The following is a 13,630-nucleotide window of genomic DNA, read 5'->3' as shown; positions in this document are numbered from 1 at the left end:
GGGCCGGGGCAGTGATGGTGGGTGTGGGCGTGAGGGGGCTGCGGGGCATTAGTGGGCCTGGCTGGCACCTGCTGCTCCTGAGGGCGCCAAGCCGCGGACGCACGCTTTAAATCTCCGTTTGAAACCCTCACTTTAAGCCCCCCTTTTAAAGCCACGCTTTAAAGCCGTGTGCCGCCATGGTTTTATTGTCACTCCCCCAGCCCGTTTGTACGCTGCGTGGCGAGCGGTCCCGCTGCTCGGCCCCCTCAGAAGGCGCCCGGGGCCCGCAAGGTGAGTCCCACACGGCGGGGAAATGTCTGCCCCGTCCGGGCACAGCGTCCTCGGCACTCGGCTCCTGCTTCAGCATGGGATGGGCTTGAAGGTTCTCTGGGTGTTCTCAGTCAGGACCAGGTCGTATCGGCACAGCTGGGGTCTGTGGGAAAACACGGCCAAAAGTGAAAAAAAGTGCTGTTTTCTGTCATCTCCCCACCTGCTGGAGGCTTACATAAAATAAGTCATCTTCTCAAGAGAACTGGCTCCAAGTCCACCTGAAGGGAGGTTGGCTTTAAGCTAGACATACTTTGAGCGTTTTACCATTCTGTTCTATGTTATCTTTTGCTTGTAGAAAAAAAGGATCACAAAAAATCCAGCAAACAAGCAGGCACTGGCTGCAGAGTCCATGGTTCCCTTTAATCCAGTCCACAAAGCAAGGAGGTTCTTCCAGCCCACCTGCCTGTTCCTGCCCCTTCCCTGCTCCAGGCATGAGAAATTCTGCCCCTGCTCTGACCAGGGTCCAAACACAGATCTGGTCTGGAGCTAGTCCACCCAAAAACCCTGAGGAAATACTTGGGCTTTCACTGGGGAGGTGTGAACATTAGCCCTGTGTAGTGGGTTGAGCAACAGGGAAGGGGAGAGGGCAGGATATCCCTCCCCGTGGCAATGACTGATTAGGTGATGTGTTGAAAGTCCTGAACTGTGTTTATGGCCTGTGGCAGCCCCTCACTGGGGAGAGACAGCATCTTGTGATTAAATATTGGGGCATTTGTGTCTGCTTTTTAACAGACCAAATGTGTATCTGGGCTGGAAGTGACTGTGGAGGTGTGGGACAGGAGGCAAGGAGTGGCAGCAAGGGGAGAGCTGCAGGACCTTGTTTAGAAGATGTACAATCTCTTCCTTGTTCCAAGGCTAGGATAAGGGTAGCAGACCTCATGAAATGCAAAGAAAGATGTTCTGCAGCTCTAGATGTCTGTTTGCTTCACCCTGTGATTTTCCAGCTTTGTTTTAAGCCAAACTCAGAGCATGGTGTGGTGTCCACAGTGCCCTTGCACACAGGGGCAGGGTAAGAGATTCTGTGCTCAGGCAAAGCTCCCAAACTCCAGAGGTGGGAAGCTTAGGGGTAGGACAGCAGAGCAGACAGAGGCTAATGAGGTGATGGAAATCTCATCAGCAATGCTTGAGAAGTACCCCTGATGTTGTGGGTACCAGCCAAGGCTTTGGGGCAAAGCAGCCAGCAGCTCCCACTTGCTGGAATTCCAGGAGTAAATTAATCTCCCTGCTTCACTAGCCATACAAATTGATTGGGATATTAAATGTGTGTTTGGGGCTGAATGTCTGTTCTTCCCAGAGTTCTGCATTTCCCTCCATCCTAGAGCTCAGGCCTGGGCAGCTTCCCAAAGGTAATTTTCCTGACCAAAGGTTATGGTGTCAGGCCACGTCAGTCTCATCACATGTGACATGCTCCCTGTGTTCAGGTAAGTATTCAGCTGTGGGATTCCATTAAAGAGGAATTTATTCCCAAGATATGTGTATGTGAATTACTAAATGTAAAATAAATCTAATTCTTCTGCACATAGCTAGGCCAGGAATCTGGGAGATTCCTTTACTTCTGTCCAGCCTGCACCAACAGAAATGGTTTGTTTGTAAACATCTGCTCACCTTTCTGGGTTTGTCAGTGAGTGGAACCTCATCTGGAGAATCCTGAGTTTGAATTTTGGGCCAATGACAGATCCTGTGTAAAATGTCAAGGAAATTCTTTCCACATTTTCAAGATCCTGGTCAAATCCAATGAGCAAAGTGATTTGTTTGTACTTCTGGAAGGTGGCAACTTCTCTAAAGGTAAAGCAGACAAGAGAGAGTGTCAGAGAGCCACCAAGAGAATAGCACTGGGTTTAATGCAGTCACTGTAATATTAGAAACAGGCTGGAGGAGGGGGCCTGAGTTTGTGATGAGTTTCTGATTTACAGGGAATGGGTTTGGATTTGGGTCCCCTGGTGTCAACCTGCTCAGCCACTTCTGCCCTCAGGTTTTTGGGGTGGAAGTGGGGACACAGAGGTTGGATGCCATTTGGTCCCAGACCAGAATTTTCATTGTGATTCTGCTTTGATCCCAAGTGGACTGGACCTGTGTGATATTTGTGCCTGGCTGTCTGTGCAGGCCTGAGCACTGAGTCACTTTGAGATATGCATGAAATCTGCTCTGGCCTTGGTGTGGGATCAATGCTGATTGCTCCAGTGCAAGCAGGTATTGGATATGCCTGAGGGAATGTGCACTTAGAGAAACTTGGGGAAACTAGTTGTGCAGGTCTGTTTGGCTGAAGTGTAGTTCAGATCAATCAGGAATTTGCATGTCACATAAACACCATTAATTTGTCTCTCTGAGTGGAATGAATTGATTTTGGATGTGACATATTCAGGCCCAGGTTAATCCCCAGCTGTCGTGGGCACTGGGAACTAGAACAGAACACTCACTGTTAAGAGGAAGGAAACATGGGGAGATGTTTTCCTTCTGTTTTAGTGGCAGCCTAGGGCAGCTGTGCTGCTGGCTGAGATTGTTCACTTCAGTCCTTAAGATGACAGAGAAGGGCCAGAACCAAAAGGCTGGGCTGTCAGGGCTGTGTGCTGGGGGTGGCTGTGGAAATCCCTTAGGGCCAGGAAATCCCTTAGGGCCAGGAAATCCCACGTGCACCAGCAAGTATCAGCAGAGAAACTGGGGGAGGATGTGTCACCTCCTGCCAGCTGCAGTTGTACCAAGGGATGCACTAACACTGAGAAAAGCTCAGACTAGTAAAACTTACGGATTAACTTTTGATTCTGCCTTCCTCCCATCTTCATCAGCTAGCACGATGCTGAAGGTGCCTCTCCTGGTGTCTTTGTTCCATGTGATAATATCCACCAGGTAGTGATACACTGAGGGGAGGGAGGGTGAGTGGGGTTAGACCCTGTGGGCTCAGTCTGCTGTCCAGGCTGTGCACTGGCTGGGAGCAGAGCTGGGGGCAGAGCATGGACACAGCTCCTGCAGTTTATCTGGAAAATCCCTCTCTCCTCCCTGCTCTCCACCTCCCTTTGCAGAGATTGCACTCTGGAGGTGTCAGGAGAGCGCTGCAGCAAGGGTTATCCATGCAGGATGGCCTCTCTGTGTGGTTCCCAGCACACTGCCTTTCACTGCCTGCCTCCCCCTTCACTTCCAGACTGTATTTCTTTCTTTGGTCCCCCCTCTGAACCCCTCCATTTCTGTTCTTTGTACCTGTCATCTGTGTCATGGAGCAGAATTTTCTGTTCTTTGATCTGTCAGTCTGCATTCACTTGCTGACCAGCACTGGAGCTCAGGCCATAATCCCAGCCCATGCCCTGCTATGTTGGTAATCACAGGGATGAGATGAAACTTTTCACCTTGGTGAAACCTTTTTTCCACAGATTCTCTTCCTCTCCCTGCACCTCTCACTTTCCTCCAGGGTAGCTTTTTCACCTGTACAACCTCTCTTATTGTTCCCACACACCTCTTACTTTCACAAAATAATGGTATGTTGCTTTGAAACATGATTTGGGAACTTTTATGCTTAATTTGAAAGTTCTCAGCCAATTTCCTATAACTGTAAGCAAGTTGGCTTTCCCAGCACTGGACAGGTTGGCAGACAAAAGAAGGTTATGGCAAACCACAGATGGACCCAATTCCATCCAGCAGCAACTGAAGTTTCTAAAATGCTGGCTTATAACACCACCAGCAAACAACTCTCTCTGCTACTGACAGAGGCAATGCATAAAGAAAATAATCTCAGAAATCTCAGTCACTTACTGCAAAACGGCCCTTTGTCCGCTGTGTCAAAAAACATACTTGTCACTGGATGGCTCTGTTGTGTTAAATAGCTTTTCCACTCATAGGCATAATAACCTGCAGGTGACAGTTTGAAAATGAGACCAAGTTACTGCACAGGTAGATGAGCCACAAAGTGGCTGAAAATAAGCAAGTTTTTAAGAAATAGTGCATGGTGTGCCAGCTGCCAATAGCAATGACACACATCCTCCTGTACTGCAAAGGCTTAGCAGTGAATATGCCTGGTTACTGTTCAGCACTTTCTTCAAGCTGATCTTTTTCCACATCTGCTATCCATGGTCAAGGGTTTCATTTTGCAGTGCAGAATGAAAATCACCCCCTTGGCTTTGCCAGTTCCTTTCTGGAAGTGTCAGGTGTTTCAGCATCAACATTTCAGAGCTGCCAGCCTGAGGCTGGGCTGTCACACCCAGGCTGGGGCAGACAAGTCCAGAAATTCCCTTTGTTCACCCATTTGCCATTCCTTTTAGAGCACAGAGGGATTTGTGCTGCAGGGAATTTACTTGTAAATCTTATTTTAGCAAGAACAGGCCCTTGTCCCTCAAACTCTGCAACTGAGAGAGTTAAATTCACTGTTTCTCTAACTTTAGTGTAAAGATCCCAAGTCTAGTTTTGGCTTTTCTAGTTCTGGACCCTTTACCTGTGGATTTCTGTTCTAGATCATAACATGTTGTAATATTACAAGGAGCAGGCCTGAGATACCTCAAACACCTCAGTGAAATAACTCTGGTGCTTTTGCAAAGCACCATGGTATGTTAGTCCTCCAGCACAACATCACCCTCCGAGTTCCAGTGCCAGCAGGCAGCTCAGTATTGAGATGGATGGACATTCCCTGGATCCTTACCTAGGATGGGGCATGGCATGGGCCAGAAGGGTTCACAGCTGGTGCATTTGCCATTCCTGTAGTTCCTGTACGAGTTGCAGGGGTATGTGGTGATGTTGCAGTTCTGTGTCAGGGAGGACAGGAACAGGAAAACAGACCTCTGGTGGTCACATTTAAAATACTGCAACCCTTCATCATGTACAGGGAAGAAATATTTCATTAGCAATCCTCATGCCTCAGGACACACCAGTGGACAGTCTGAACCCAACAAATTGCACTGGGAAGCACTGGGCTGTGGCAGAACAGTAGGTGGGCAGCAGCCTCTCCCTTTGAGTGCATTTAGCTCTGCCTGTGTCTGCTTTGCTTTTCCTTTTGTCTTTTTGGTTTTAAAACATTTGTTTGTGTGGTTGCTGCATTTCCAGAGGATCCAACTATGGATCAATGTGTGTCTCTGGTGTTCTCTCCTCTCTGAGCTCAGGCCTGACAGCTGGATATTGCTTTAGCTTTGCACATGACTTTCCATTTTGGTAGAAAAAACTCTTTAGAAAGACATAACTAATAAAATGAGTTGTTGCATGAGCAGCAAAGTCAGTGAAGCCTCGTTTCCTAGGGATTTTTGGCTCAGGCTGCTCTCCTATGTAGATTGTCTTGGGTTTGATAAGGGTTGAATTCACAATACTGCATTTCCTTCTGTAAAGTATCTTTTTTACCCAGCTTTCATCAAACCAGTTCTGCTGCTAGGCTGAAAGGAAAAAAAGCTTTCTTTTGTTCAGGACTAGGGCTGTGCCTTCCAGACTGCACCTTCTGTCACTGCCAAGGAAGGTGTCTTTGATTTGGGATAACTGCCTGCTCCACCTTCATCTTGAGCCTTTTTTCTGAACAGGTCCTTTCCACTGCTAGTCCTTGGGTTTTCATGTGCTACAAGTAATTAGATACAAAAAATCCCACAGATTTTCTGGACATAGCCACAAAACAAAGACACACATCTACCTGATGACTTTTTGCACAGAGGATTAGTCCCTCTTTCACTGTGACAGGGGCACAGAGAGGTCACCCTGACTCTCATCTCTGCCTGTTGCACATCACCTAAACCTCTGTTGTGCCAGCGCTGAGAAGAAATTGCTGCCATGGATTTCATGTATTTTCTAAGCAGTGATGATGATTCTCTGGCTGTCTCCTCTTTTTCTGATTGGCAACATTTTTGTGAGGGTTTGTGCAGTTCAGGGCAGGATTAATTACCAGAGAATATTGTCAGTGGGCAGCCTGGCTGGTCGGTGCCGCCGTTGGGGTAGAAGTCGATATGGCCCAGTGCTTCTCCATAACCCAGTCCTGGCAAAAGGGAATAGCAGGGCTCAGGGAGGGAGCATTAAAGTGTAAAATGCACAAGAAGGAAATACAGCAACCTAAGTGGAAAAGATAGTAGTTATTTAGCTCTAAGATGCCTGGTTGTACAGGAATACAAATGTCATCCCTCTGTATAGGCAGCAGGCCAAACAGTTGTGTCCCAGCTGGGTCATTTTAACAATGGTATCAACTACCTAAAATAAGTCTGTGCATGCAACAGTACAAAATGTGGGGGTTTGTGTCCCTTGTGTGCAGGAGAGGAAAAGGGATGTGAAACCTGGATGTTGCTGTGCTGCTGAAATCTGACTTCTGGAAGGGCTGGGAGAAGAGAGGCAGCAATTAGGTGGGAAAGCCAAGTGTTAGAGGTAGGGTGCCATGGGAGCAGCATGGGGGGCCTGGCTGGTGGGTCTGGAAAAGGACAGGGCTGAGGGAGAGTCCAGATTTGCCCTAGAGGAAAGTTTAGCCCTTAAGAGGTGAGGCTGGAAGCATCATGCAGGGAACCATGGCTGGGGATAAGTGACTTGCTGTGCGTGTCACTGAGCTGTGGGACCAGCTCTGGAAGTGCTGCGTGCTCGGATGCAGCCTGACCCTGTGGTGGGGTGTTGGTGTGTCCTGCTGTGGCAGGACCTCCTCCACCGGTTCCTAAGGAAGTCCTTGTCTAAGTCGTGGGCCAGGTGATAATGCTGTGTCAGCAGCACGTTTTGGAATGCAAATAAACCAGCAGCTCCCGAGGGAGTGCTGGGACAGCGTGGGCAGCACAGCGCCCCGCAGGCTCAGTGAGGGAGCGTGCAGTGCTCCTGGGCCAAAGGAGCAGGAGCCCAGCGCTGCTGTCCACCAGCAGCCCCCCTTCCCCTCCTCCCAGTCACTCTCTGGGTGTCCGTGTGCAGGAGGGAGCTGGAATGGCACCTACCGTCGGTGTCGGAGTGAATGACATCCACAAACTGTGCGTCCGTGGGGTCCAGCCTCTCGCTCGGCGCCGTGCCCCGGTACAGGGGGCCCGCGGGGTCCAGGCCTGCAGCACAAAGCCATGGGCGTGGCACCACCTCGCTGCCCGTCCGTGGGGCAGGAGGGCTGCTGGAGGAGGGCTCACCTGTGATTCTTCCCAGTGTGCCGTCAAACATCTGTCCCACAAAGCCAGAGATGTGTGCTCCCAGGCTCACTCCTATCATGTGCATGGAGTCAAGGGACGCTCCATCAATCTGAGATATAAGAGTACTTATGGTCATGGGTTTTTGGAAAATTTAAAAAAATGAGGAGGAGGAATGGAACATCTCCCAGTGTTCCACTCTGTGTAGATATTTCCCCTTTGACCATCCCACAGAGCAGCCAGCATTTCTGTTTAAGGCCTTTACCTCAGAGGGCTGTGATGAGAACAGTTTAGGCAATGGTTGTATTTCCCTGGGGCAATGACTACGAGTGTGGACAGGAGCCACTGATGGGCCCCAGGATTAAAATCCCAGTTGCCCCACGTGTGGTTCCTGCAAGGAATTAGCAGACACTATGATCCTGCAGGATCCAGCATCATCATTATTGCCTGTGCAACACCCTAGAGGAGCTGTGAAATGTAGCTGATCCCCTTAAGCTGCCTTTGGATATACAGAAAGTGGAAGTAGAGTTTCTGTGTATGGGAAAACATGTCTGGAGAGCTTTGTACCCAGAAATGTAGAGACTTTGAGTGTAAACTGAATATTACACCAAAATACCATTGTACCAAGTCCAAGGGTAGGATTTGGCACTGCAGTACACATGCACTTCCAAAAATTAATGTATTCCTTTTTTAGGAGTTTCTATTCCCAGACTTCCTGCTGGTTTAAGCACTTCCTTTGTGCCCTTTACATACTGTGCCTTAATGACTGTATCATAGCATGAGTGTCCAGCTTACCAACATTTCATCTATAAGTTTCTTCAGAATCTCAGCAACTCTTTTGCACTTTCTGGCAGCGTAGTTGTAGATGAGAGTGGTTGCCCCCTGGTTCCAGTCCACAACGATGACATTCATGTCCTCTACAGAAAGCAGGAGATGCACCAGGTCAGGGATCCAGACAGGGGCAGAGCCTGTGAATCTGTACCCATGGACAATGAAGGTAATTTTCTTGGTCACATTGAGGTACTTGGAGTCTGTTGAGTGGAGCTCCTCAGCACAGCTTGGGTTCTGCCGGGTGTAGAGCAGCAGCTTCACTTTCAGATCTGTCCCTATCAAAGCGTTCCCGAAGCCGAGGGCTGTGAATGCAGGACATGTCTCCTGACCATCTGAAAGGAGCAGAGTGGCAATTGGAGTTTGGCACCAAGGGGTTTTCTTTAGCCTCTTGTACCTGCCAACCCTGCACAGGGCAGGAAAGTGTGTTTTGAGTTGTCTGAGCACAGGGGCTGTTCCTTTCTCCTCTCTCCCTCTCCACTCTCTCATGCTCATGACTGAAGTTACCTTGGAACTTAGGTTTTCTTGCTGTGTTGGAGCAAAGAGAGCAGTCACACCTTTTTGGAGCAGCATTCCCTGAATCACCACAGCCCTGCTTCCTGTGGCAGCTGGGAGTTGGCAGAGACTCTGTCCAAAAATCTCATTGGTGTGAGGAAGGTATTAAGAGACCAATAGGTGGGATGGTTGCTGTACTGGATTGTGAGCACACCCAGGTGCTCTGGACAGGTTCTCTCACATACTCTTTGAACAGAGAGAGACATAATTCTCTCTCCCAGGATTTTTCCTGGGGAAGGCAGTGAGAATGCTCAAGAGAGAAGAGAAAACAATTCTTATCTCTCCTTGCTGCTCCTGTTGTTTGGCACATGTGGAATGTGTTATGGGGAGTGTTTACCAGAGAAGGGATTTGTTAATTGGACTCTGTTGATGGTTGTTTGGATTGATTGGCCAAGTAGGTCAAAGCTGTGTTGTGACTCTGTAAGGAGTCAGGGGTTTTTCTTTAGTATAGAGTTTAGTATAGTATGTGATGTAGTATAGCTTAGTAAAGCACTTGAACAGTCTTCTGAATCATTGGAGTCACTGCATGCTATTCCCTGGCTGGGGGTTGTCCTGCATCAATAGGTTCTCAGCCAAACTGGTGTCCTTGGGGTTGGTTTGTACCTCCAGCCTGGAGCTGCCAAGCTGCAGTCTTGCCATGGTGAGGGGCAGCTCAAGGCTTCATTTGTATGTGCAGATGTGGCCTGGCATTCCAGACTGCAAAATGGGGCACCCTTGGGTCTGTGAGATGGTAATTGTGCTTTATACACAGCTGAGGTGTAACTGAATTTTATGTAGGTACTGCTCAATGGGATGGCCTGTACCATTGCCAAGCCTGTCTTTGTTCTTTGCTTTTCCAGCAGAACACCAGCTGAGCCTTCAGAGCCCCATGCAGCCTCCAACAGGGCACTGGCAGGGAATGGAACAACTGTCTCCAGACAGACACTACGTATGGAGGCCCTCCCAGGTTTAGTAGCCTCTTCCTGGCCCACAATCCTTTCCCTCAAATCCTCATAATCTTATTGAAGAACCTTGTGGGGGAGAGTGTCACTCTCACATGTATGTCCTGAGCTGCAGTAATTGTTCAGGCTACAGTTCCTAGAGGAATTTCCCTGATCTTTGTTGCTTAAAGGACTGTTCAGTAGGTAGCAGGGTTTAGAAAACCTCCAGCTGTAAGTTAATTATGCTCTAGCAAATCTCCAATGCTCTGTGCATTTTAATTTGTGAATGATGAAACTCTCACAGTTTCTATGAGCAACTTTCCCTTTTCTCCTCCTCAGGAAATCAGGAGCATGAGAGTGATATAAATGCTATGTGCCCAGCACATAAAACAATCTGCTCAGTTGCCACAGCTCTGCTAATTACTTTGTAGAAGCCCCAGGAGCTCTAGAAATAAAAGTTAATAGGCTAAAAGGATGTTGCAGTTAAGTCCAACTGAATATTTTTAATTGCTACCATAAATTCAGAAATAAATTTTAACATCTGAAATCCATGGAGTCCTTCCTGTTTAAAGCCTATGGTAACATATGAATGGTGTGATAGGAGTGGTGGGAAATGAGCTCCCAGCCAGGCCCAGTGAAATCAGAAGCCTTTGGCTGCAGGGTGTCCTGCCTCTGCAGTGCTTCACTGGGAGCTCCCAGGAGCAGTGTGACTCTGGGCCCTGCTCCCAAGGGGAAAGGTGGCCTGGGTGGCTCCCTCCTGGCCAGCTCATTCTTACAGTGCCAGGATGCTCCAGGGAAACAGCAGCAAGAGTTCTGTGACATTTGCTCTTGTGGACACCTCAAAGTAACTAGCAGAGAAAAATTAACACTTTTTGCTCATGCACACCAGCTTACACAGTGAGACTCAGTGACTGTCCTCTAGGTGCTACTGCAGCATAAAAAAAATACAACTGTGTATTTTACTAATAACTAGGCATTGTTTTAGTTATTGTATAGTAGCACTATATAGTGTTGTTAATTATCTTTACTGCCACTGAAGCTGTAGCAATATAGGCAGAAATGCCAGGCAAGAATTACTTCTATATGATGCAAGGTTGCACTGATTGCTTCATTTGTTTCTGCATCTCCTGCACTGTGCTGAGGCTTGCCCAGAGGAGCACTATGTTTGTCATCAGAACAGCCCAAACCTTCTGGTACAGAAGTGCTTTCAAAAAGGTGGTCAGCATTTGCTGATACCTAACACAGGGACTGCATAAAGAGCCTTGTTATATCTGCACCAGGTCTGTTAGATTGGTTCTGTTTTGATTAACAAAATCAAATCAGTGCTAATAAGGGGAGGAAACCTGCCAGCTTCTGTTCTGGCAAGCTGGTGCCAATCCCAGCCTCATCCACCATGTGTTCAAAAACTGACACATGAGGAGGGCCAGTTCACCTGGCTTTGCTTTCCTTCTGCTGAGCACAGTGACTCCTCCCCAAATGGCTGGAAGTGTCTTTGAAACTCCGGATGACTGGGGCAGGTGGCTTAGTGAGATTTACTCTGCAAGCAAATAAATGAGGTAGAAACTTATCCCCTGGCACTGTACTTAACCCATGCCCAACAGGTCACTTCCCTCCAGTAAAGGGAAATGAACATGGCCATTAACCCAGCAGCCCTGCCTTAGCTTGCTAGACAGCCTCTGGCAACCCCATTCTCCTTCTGCTCTGTTTTCTGATATGTAAAATAGGAGGCAAACACTGGTTTGCTGGGCAAGATGCTCTGATCTCTCAGAACTCGTAGCAGGGAGCATAAAAATGTGTTAAATCCATGTACCTGCCAGGGAGCTGGACATGTTTGGTGTCAAGCCTGAGATCAGCCTCCACGATGCTATTGCAGAGTGGAGGCATCTTCAGAATAACTTGGTTCTGAGGTTATATATATATATATATATATATATATATATATATATATATATATATATATATATATATATATATATATATATATATATATATATATGTGTGTGTGTGTGTATATTCTGAAGTCATATACTCCCAGGTGGGAGCATTTGCAGGGAGTAGAACAGTCCCAGGCAGACTCATGGCATTTCCTGCAGTCAGTGCTCTTGAGGCCTGCCTTCCCCTGGTGTGTCTCATTCCTTTCTAGGAGATGGTGTTTGGAGGCTTTCCCTTTGATGTAGATCCTGTGGACAGGCAGGGTTTGCCATGGTGGCATTTTGGGGCTGTGGTATCAAGCTGTCTGCATGAATAAAGCAGCAGCTGAGGTTTTTACCAGCCTGTCCTCTTGCAAAAGGAAGTTCCAACAGATCACCTCAGTGGGTCAGTGGTTACTTGGCTGGATGTGTGGCTGTCCCAGCTGTGGTCCTTGGGACACAGAGCTGCTTGTTCCACTGAATGGAGCTCAGGTGAGCATGTCACTGCTTCTCTGTCTGCAGGAGCTCTGGCCCTGCAGCCTCTGCCACCTTGCCTGAGCTTTGTACAGTGAGTGTCATCAGATGGGCCTTAACCATCAACAATATCTTTATCCCCCTTTAAGCACACTTGACTTCCACACCACCAATCTCGAGAGCTTTAGTGGTGCAGATTTCCATCACTTTTCCACAGAGAGGGTGTGCTCTCCACTCCTAAACTGGTGCTCAATAGCTCACTGCATTTCACTGGTGCCTTTTCACACTGTTCTCTTTTCCCACTTCTCCTGACTGCATTTCTTACAGAGTCTTAACCAAACAAACCAAGCAAAAGGCGACCCCGAGATTACTCCAGAGGACCTGATGAAACACAAGTTAGTATTTATAAGAACATTGTTTTTTTAACTCTGTTTGTTTTCCCTACAAAGCAGAGAGCTGTAACTTACCTTGTTCCCGAGTGTATGCTAACACTAGGCAGTACATTTGTTTATTGTTACACAGGTTTGTTCTGGTAGGGCTGTGAGGCTATCAAATGGAGCTTACTGTTCATAAATGGTAATTCATCCTTTGCCTCTGCCATACATGACACCCCTGAGAAGAAATCATTATTCTCTGAAGATTTCAAATGACATTTTCAGTGTTGATGGATAGTACTTACATAAGAGAAATGTTTGCAAAGGGAGGAAAAGAAAATAAAAAATAGTTCTGGTTTTCCATTTGGAACTCTTAGAACTGACTACATTCATGTAACCAGTATAATTTGCTTTGCCAAAATAAATAATGCTAGTGAGAAACCCTGTGCAGTACCTGTAAATGCAGAGGGCAGGTACATTCATGTTGCTCTAAAGCACAGAAAACGTGTTATATTTGACAAAAACATGCAAAACAAATGGTTGAGTTCTTACCTGTTTTCACCCCATACAAAAGGCAGATGAACACAACACACAGCCTCAGCATATGGAACTCCACATGGAACTTCTACAGGTAGGAGATTTGAAGGATCCCACAATTTCTCTGGCATGTGTCTGCTGGCTCTGACAGCAGTTTGCTTGCTTTTTTTTCTGCCAGTAACAGTAGGTGTGGTGAAAGGAGGAAGCTACCAGCCAAGAAATGAAGACCAGTGAAATGAAGCTTCTTCATAAGAAGGTGGGGCACCTTCTATTCTAGCAGGTTTCATTAATTTAAATATAGTTTGCCTTGGGGGATGACTAATCAAAGACATAAATGGGTTGGTAGCTGTAAGCAGCAATTTGACTGCACCTGTTGAAACTAAGGAAATTATTGCCTATTTGTCTTTTGCAAAGAGTGTCAGGAAGATTGCAGATGTCACTGCAAGTCTGATAAGCATCTGGGTGGGGCTGGTGCTTGGTTTCATAGGGCCCTGCCTTTGGAGATGTCATGATGATCCCAATATCTCCCATGTCCTTCCTGCTCTCCTGAGTGCCATGGCCCACAGTCCCTCTACAAACCCTGTCACCACCTCAGGCAGGAGACAGGTGCACAGCACTGTGTTGTGACAAAGGGAAAGTACCACTTCAAGGGGTCTGGCTCTCCACTGGGCTCCCAAGCAACTGCTGTCTTG

General features: G+C 47.5%; 2 protein-coding genes across 3 annotated transcripts in view; one reads left to right on the top strand and one right to left on the bottom strand.

Moving 5' to 3' along the window:
• The first annotated feature begins 24 nt into the window (after positions 1-24).
• CEP63 (centrosomal protein 63) overlaps positions 25-13,630 on the top strand; it is a 40,527-nt gene continuing 26,921 nt past the window's right edge. The window contains exons 1-2 of one of the 2 annotated variants that reach the window (XM_074546947.1): positions 25-270; positions 13,117-13,194. The gene's annotated coding sequence lies outside the window, so the exon portion shown is untranslated. The remainder of the gene's footprint in view (positions 271-13,116; positions 13,195-13,630) is intronic. The other variant, XM_074546953.1, reaches the window with a different exon arrangement.
• Positions 264-13,611, bottom strand: LIPH (lipase H). The gene is made up of 10 exons (XM_074546960.1): positions 12,954-13,611; positions 8,136-8,503; positions 7,344-7,452; positions 7,164-7,265; positions 6,149-6,238; positions 4,931-5,098; positions 4,051-4,146; positions 3,053-3,164; positions 1,915-2,088; positions 264-412 (listed from the first exon to the last, which is right to left on the bottom strand). The coding sequence occupies exons 1-10, from the start codon at positions 13,003-13,005 to the stop codon at positions 340-342; spliced, it is 1,344 nt and encodes a 447-aa protein (XP_074403061.1). The 5' UTR covers positions 13,006-13,611; the 3' UTR covers positions 264-339.

Source organism: Zonotrichia albicollis, chromosome 9 (genome assembly GCF_047830755.1).
Source record: "Zonotrichia albicollis isolate bZonAlb1 chromosome 9, bZonAlb1.hap1, whole genome shotgun sequence".
NCBI lineage: Eukaryota > Metazoa > Chordata > Aves > Passeriformes > Passerellidae > Zonotrichia > Zonotrichia albicollis.
This window is presented reverse-complemented; position numbering and strand designations above follow the sequence as displayed.

Excerpts from the sequence above, each read along its gene's own strand:
- LIPH (XM_074546960.1), bottom strand. The coding sequence starts at position 13,005 with ATGCTGAGGCTGTGTGTTGTGTTCATCTGCCTTTTGTATGGGGTGAAA. Across the intron at positions 5,099-6,148 it reads CCCACTGACAATATTCTCTG|GGTTGCAGTATTTTAAATGT; the intron begins GTAATTAATCCT and ends TACATGATGAAG. Across the intron at positions 2,089-3,052 it reads GCAGAATCAAAAGTTAATCC|AGAAGTTGCCACCTTCCAGA; the intron begins GTAAGTTTTACT and ends CTTTACCTTTAG.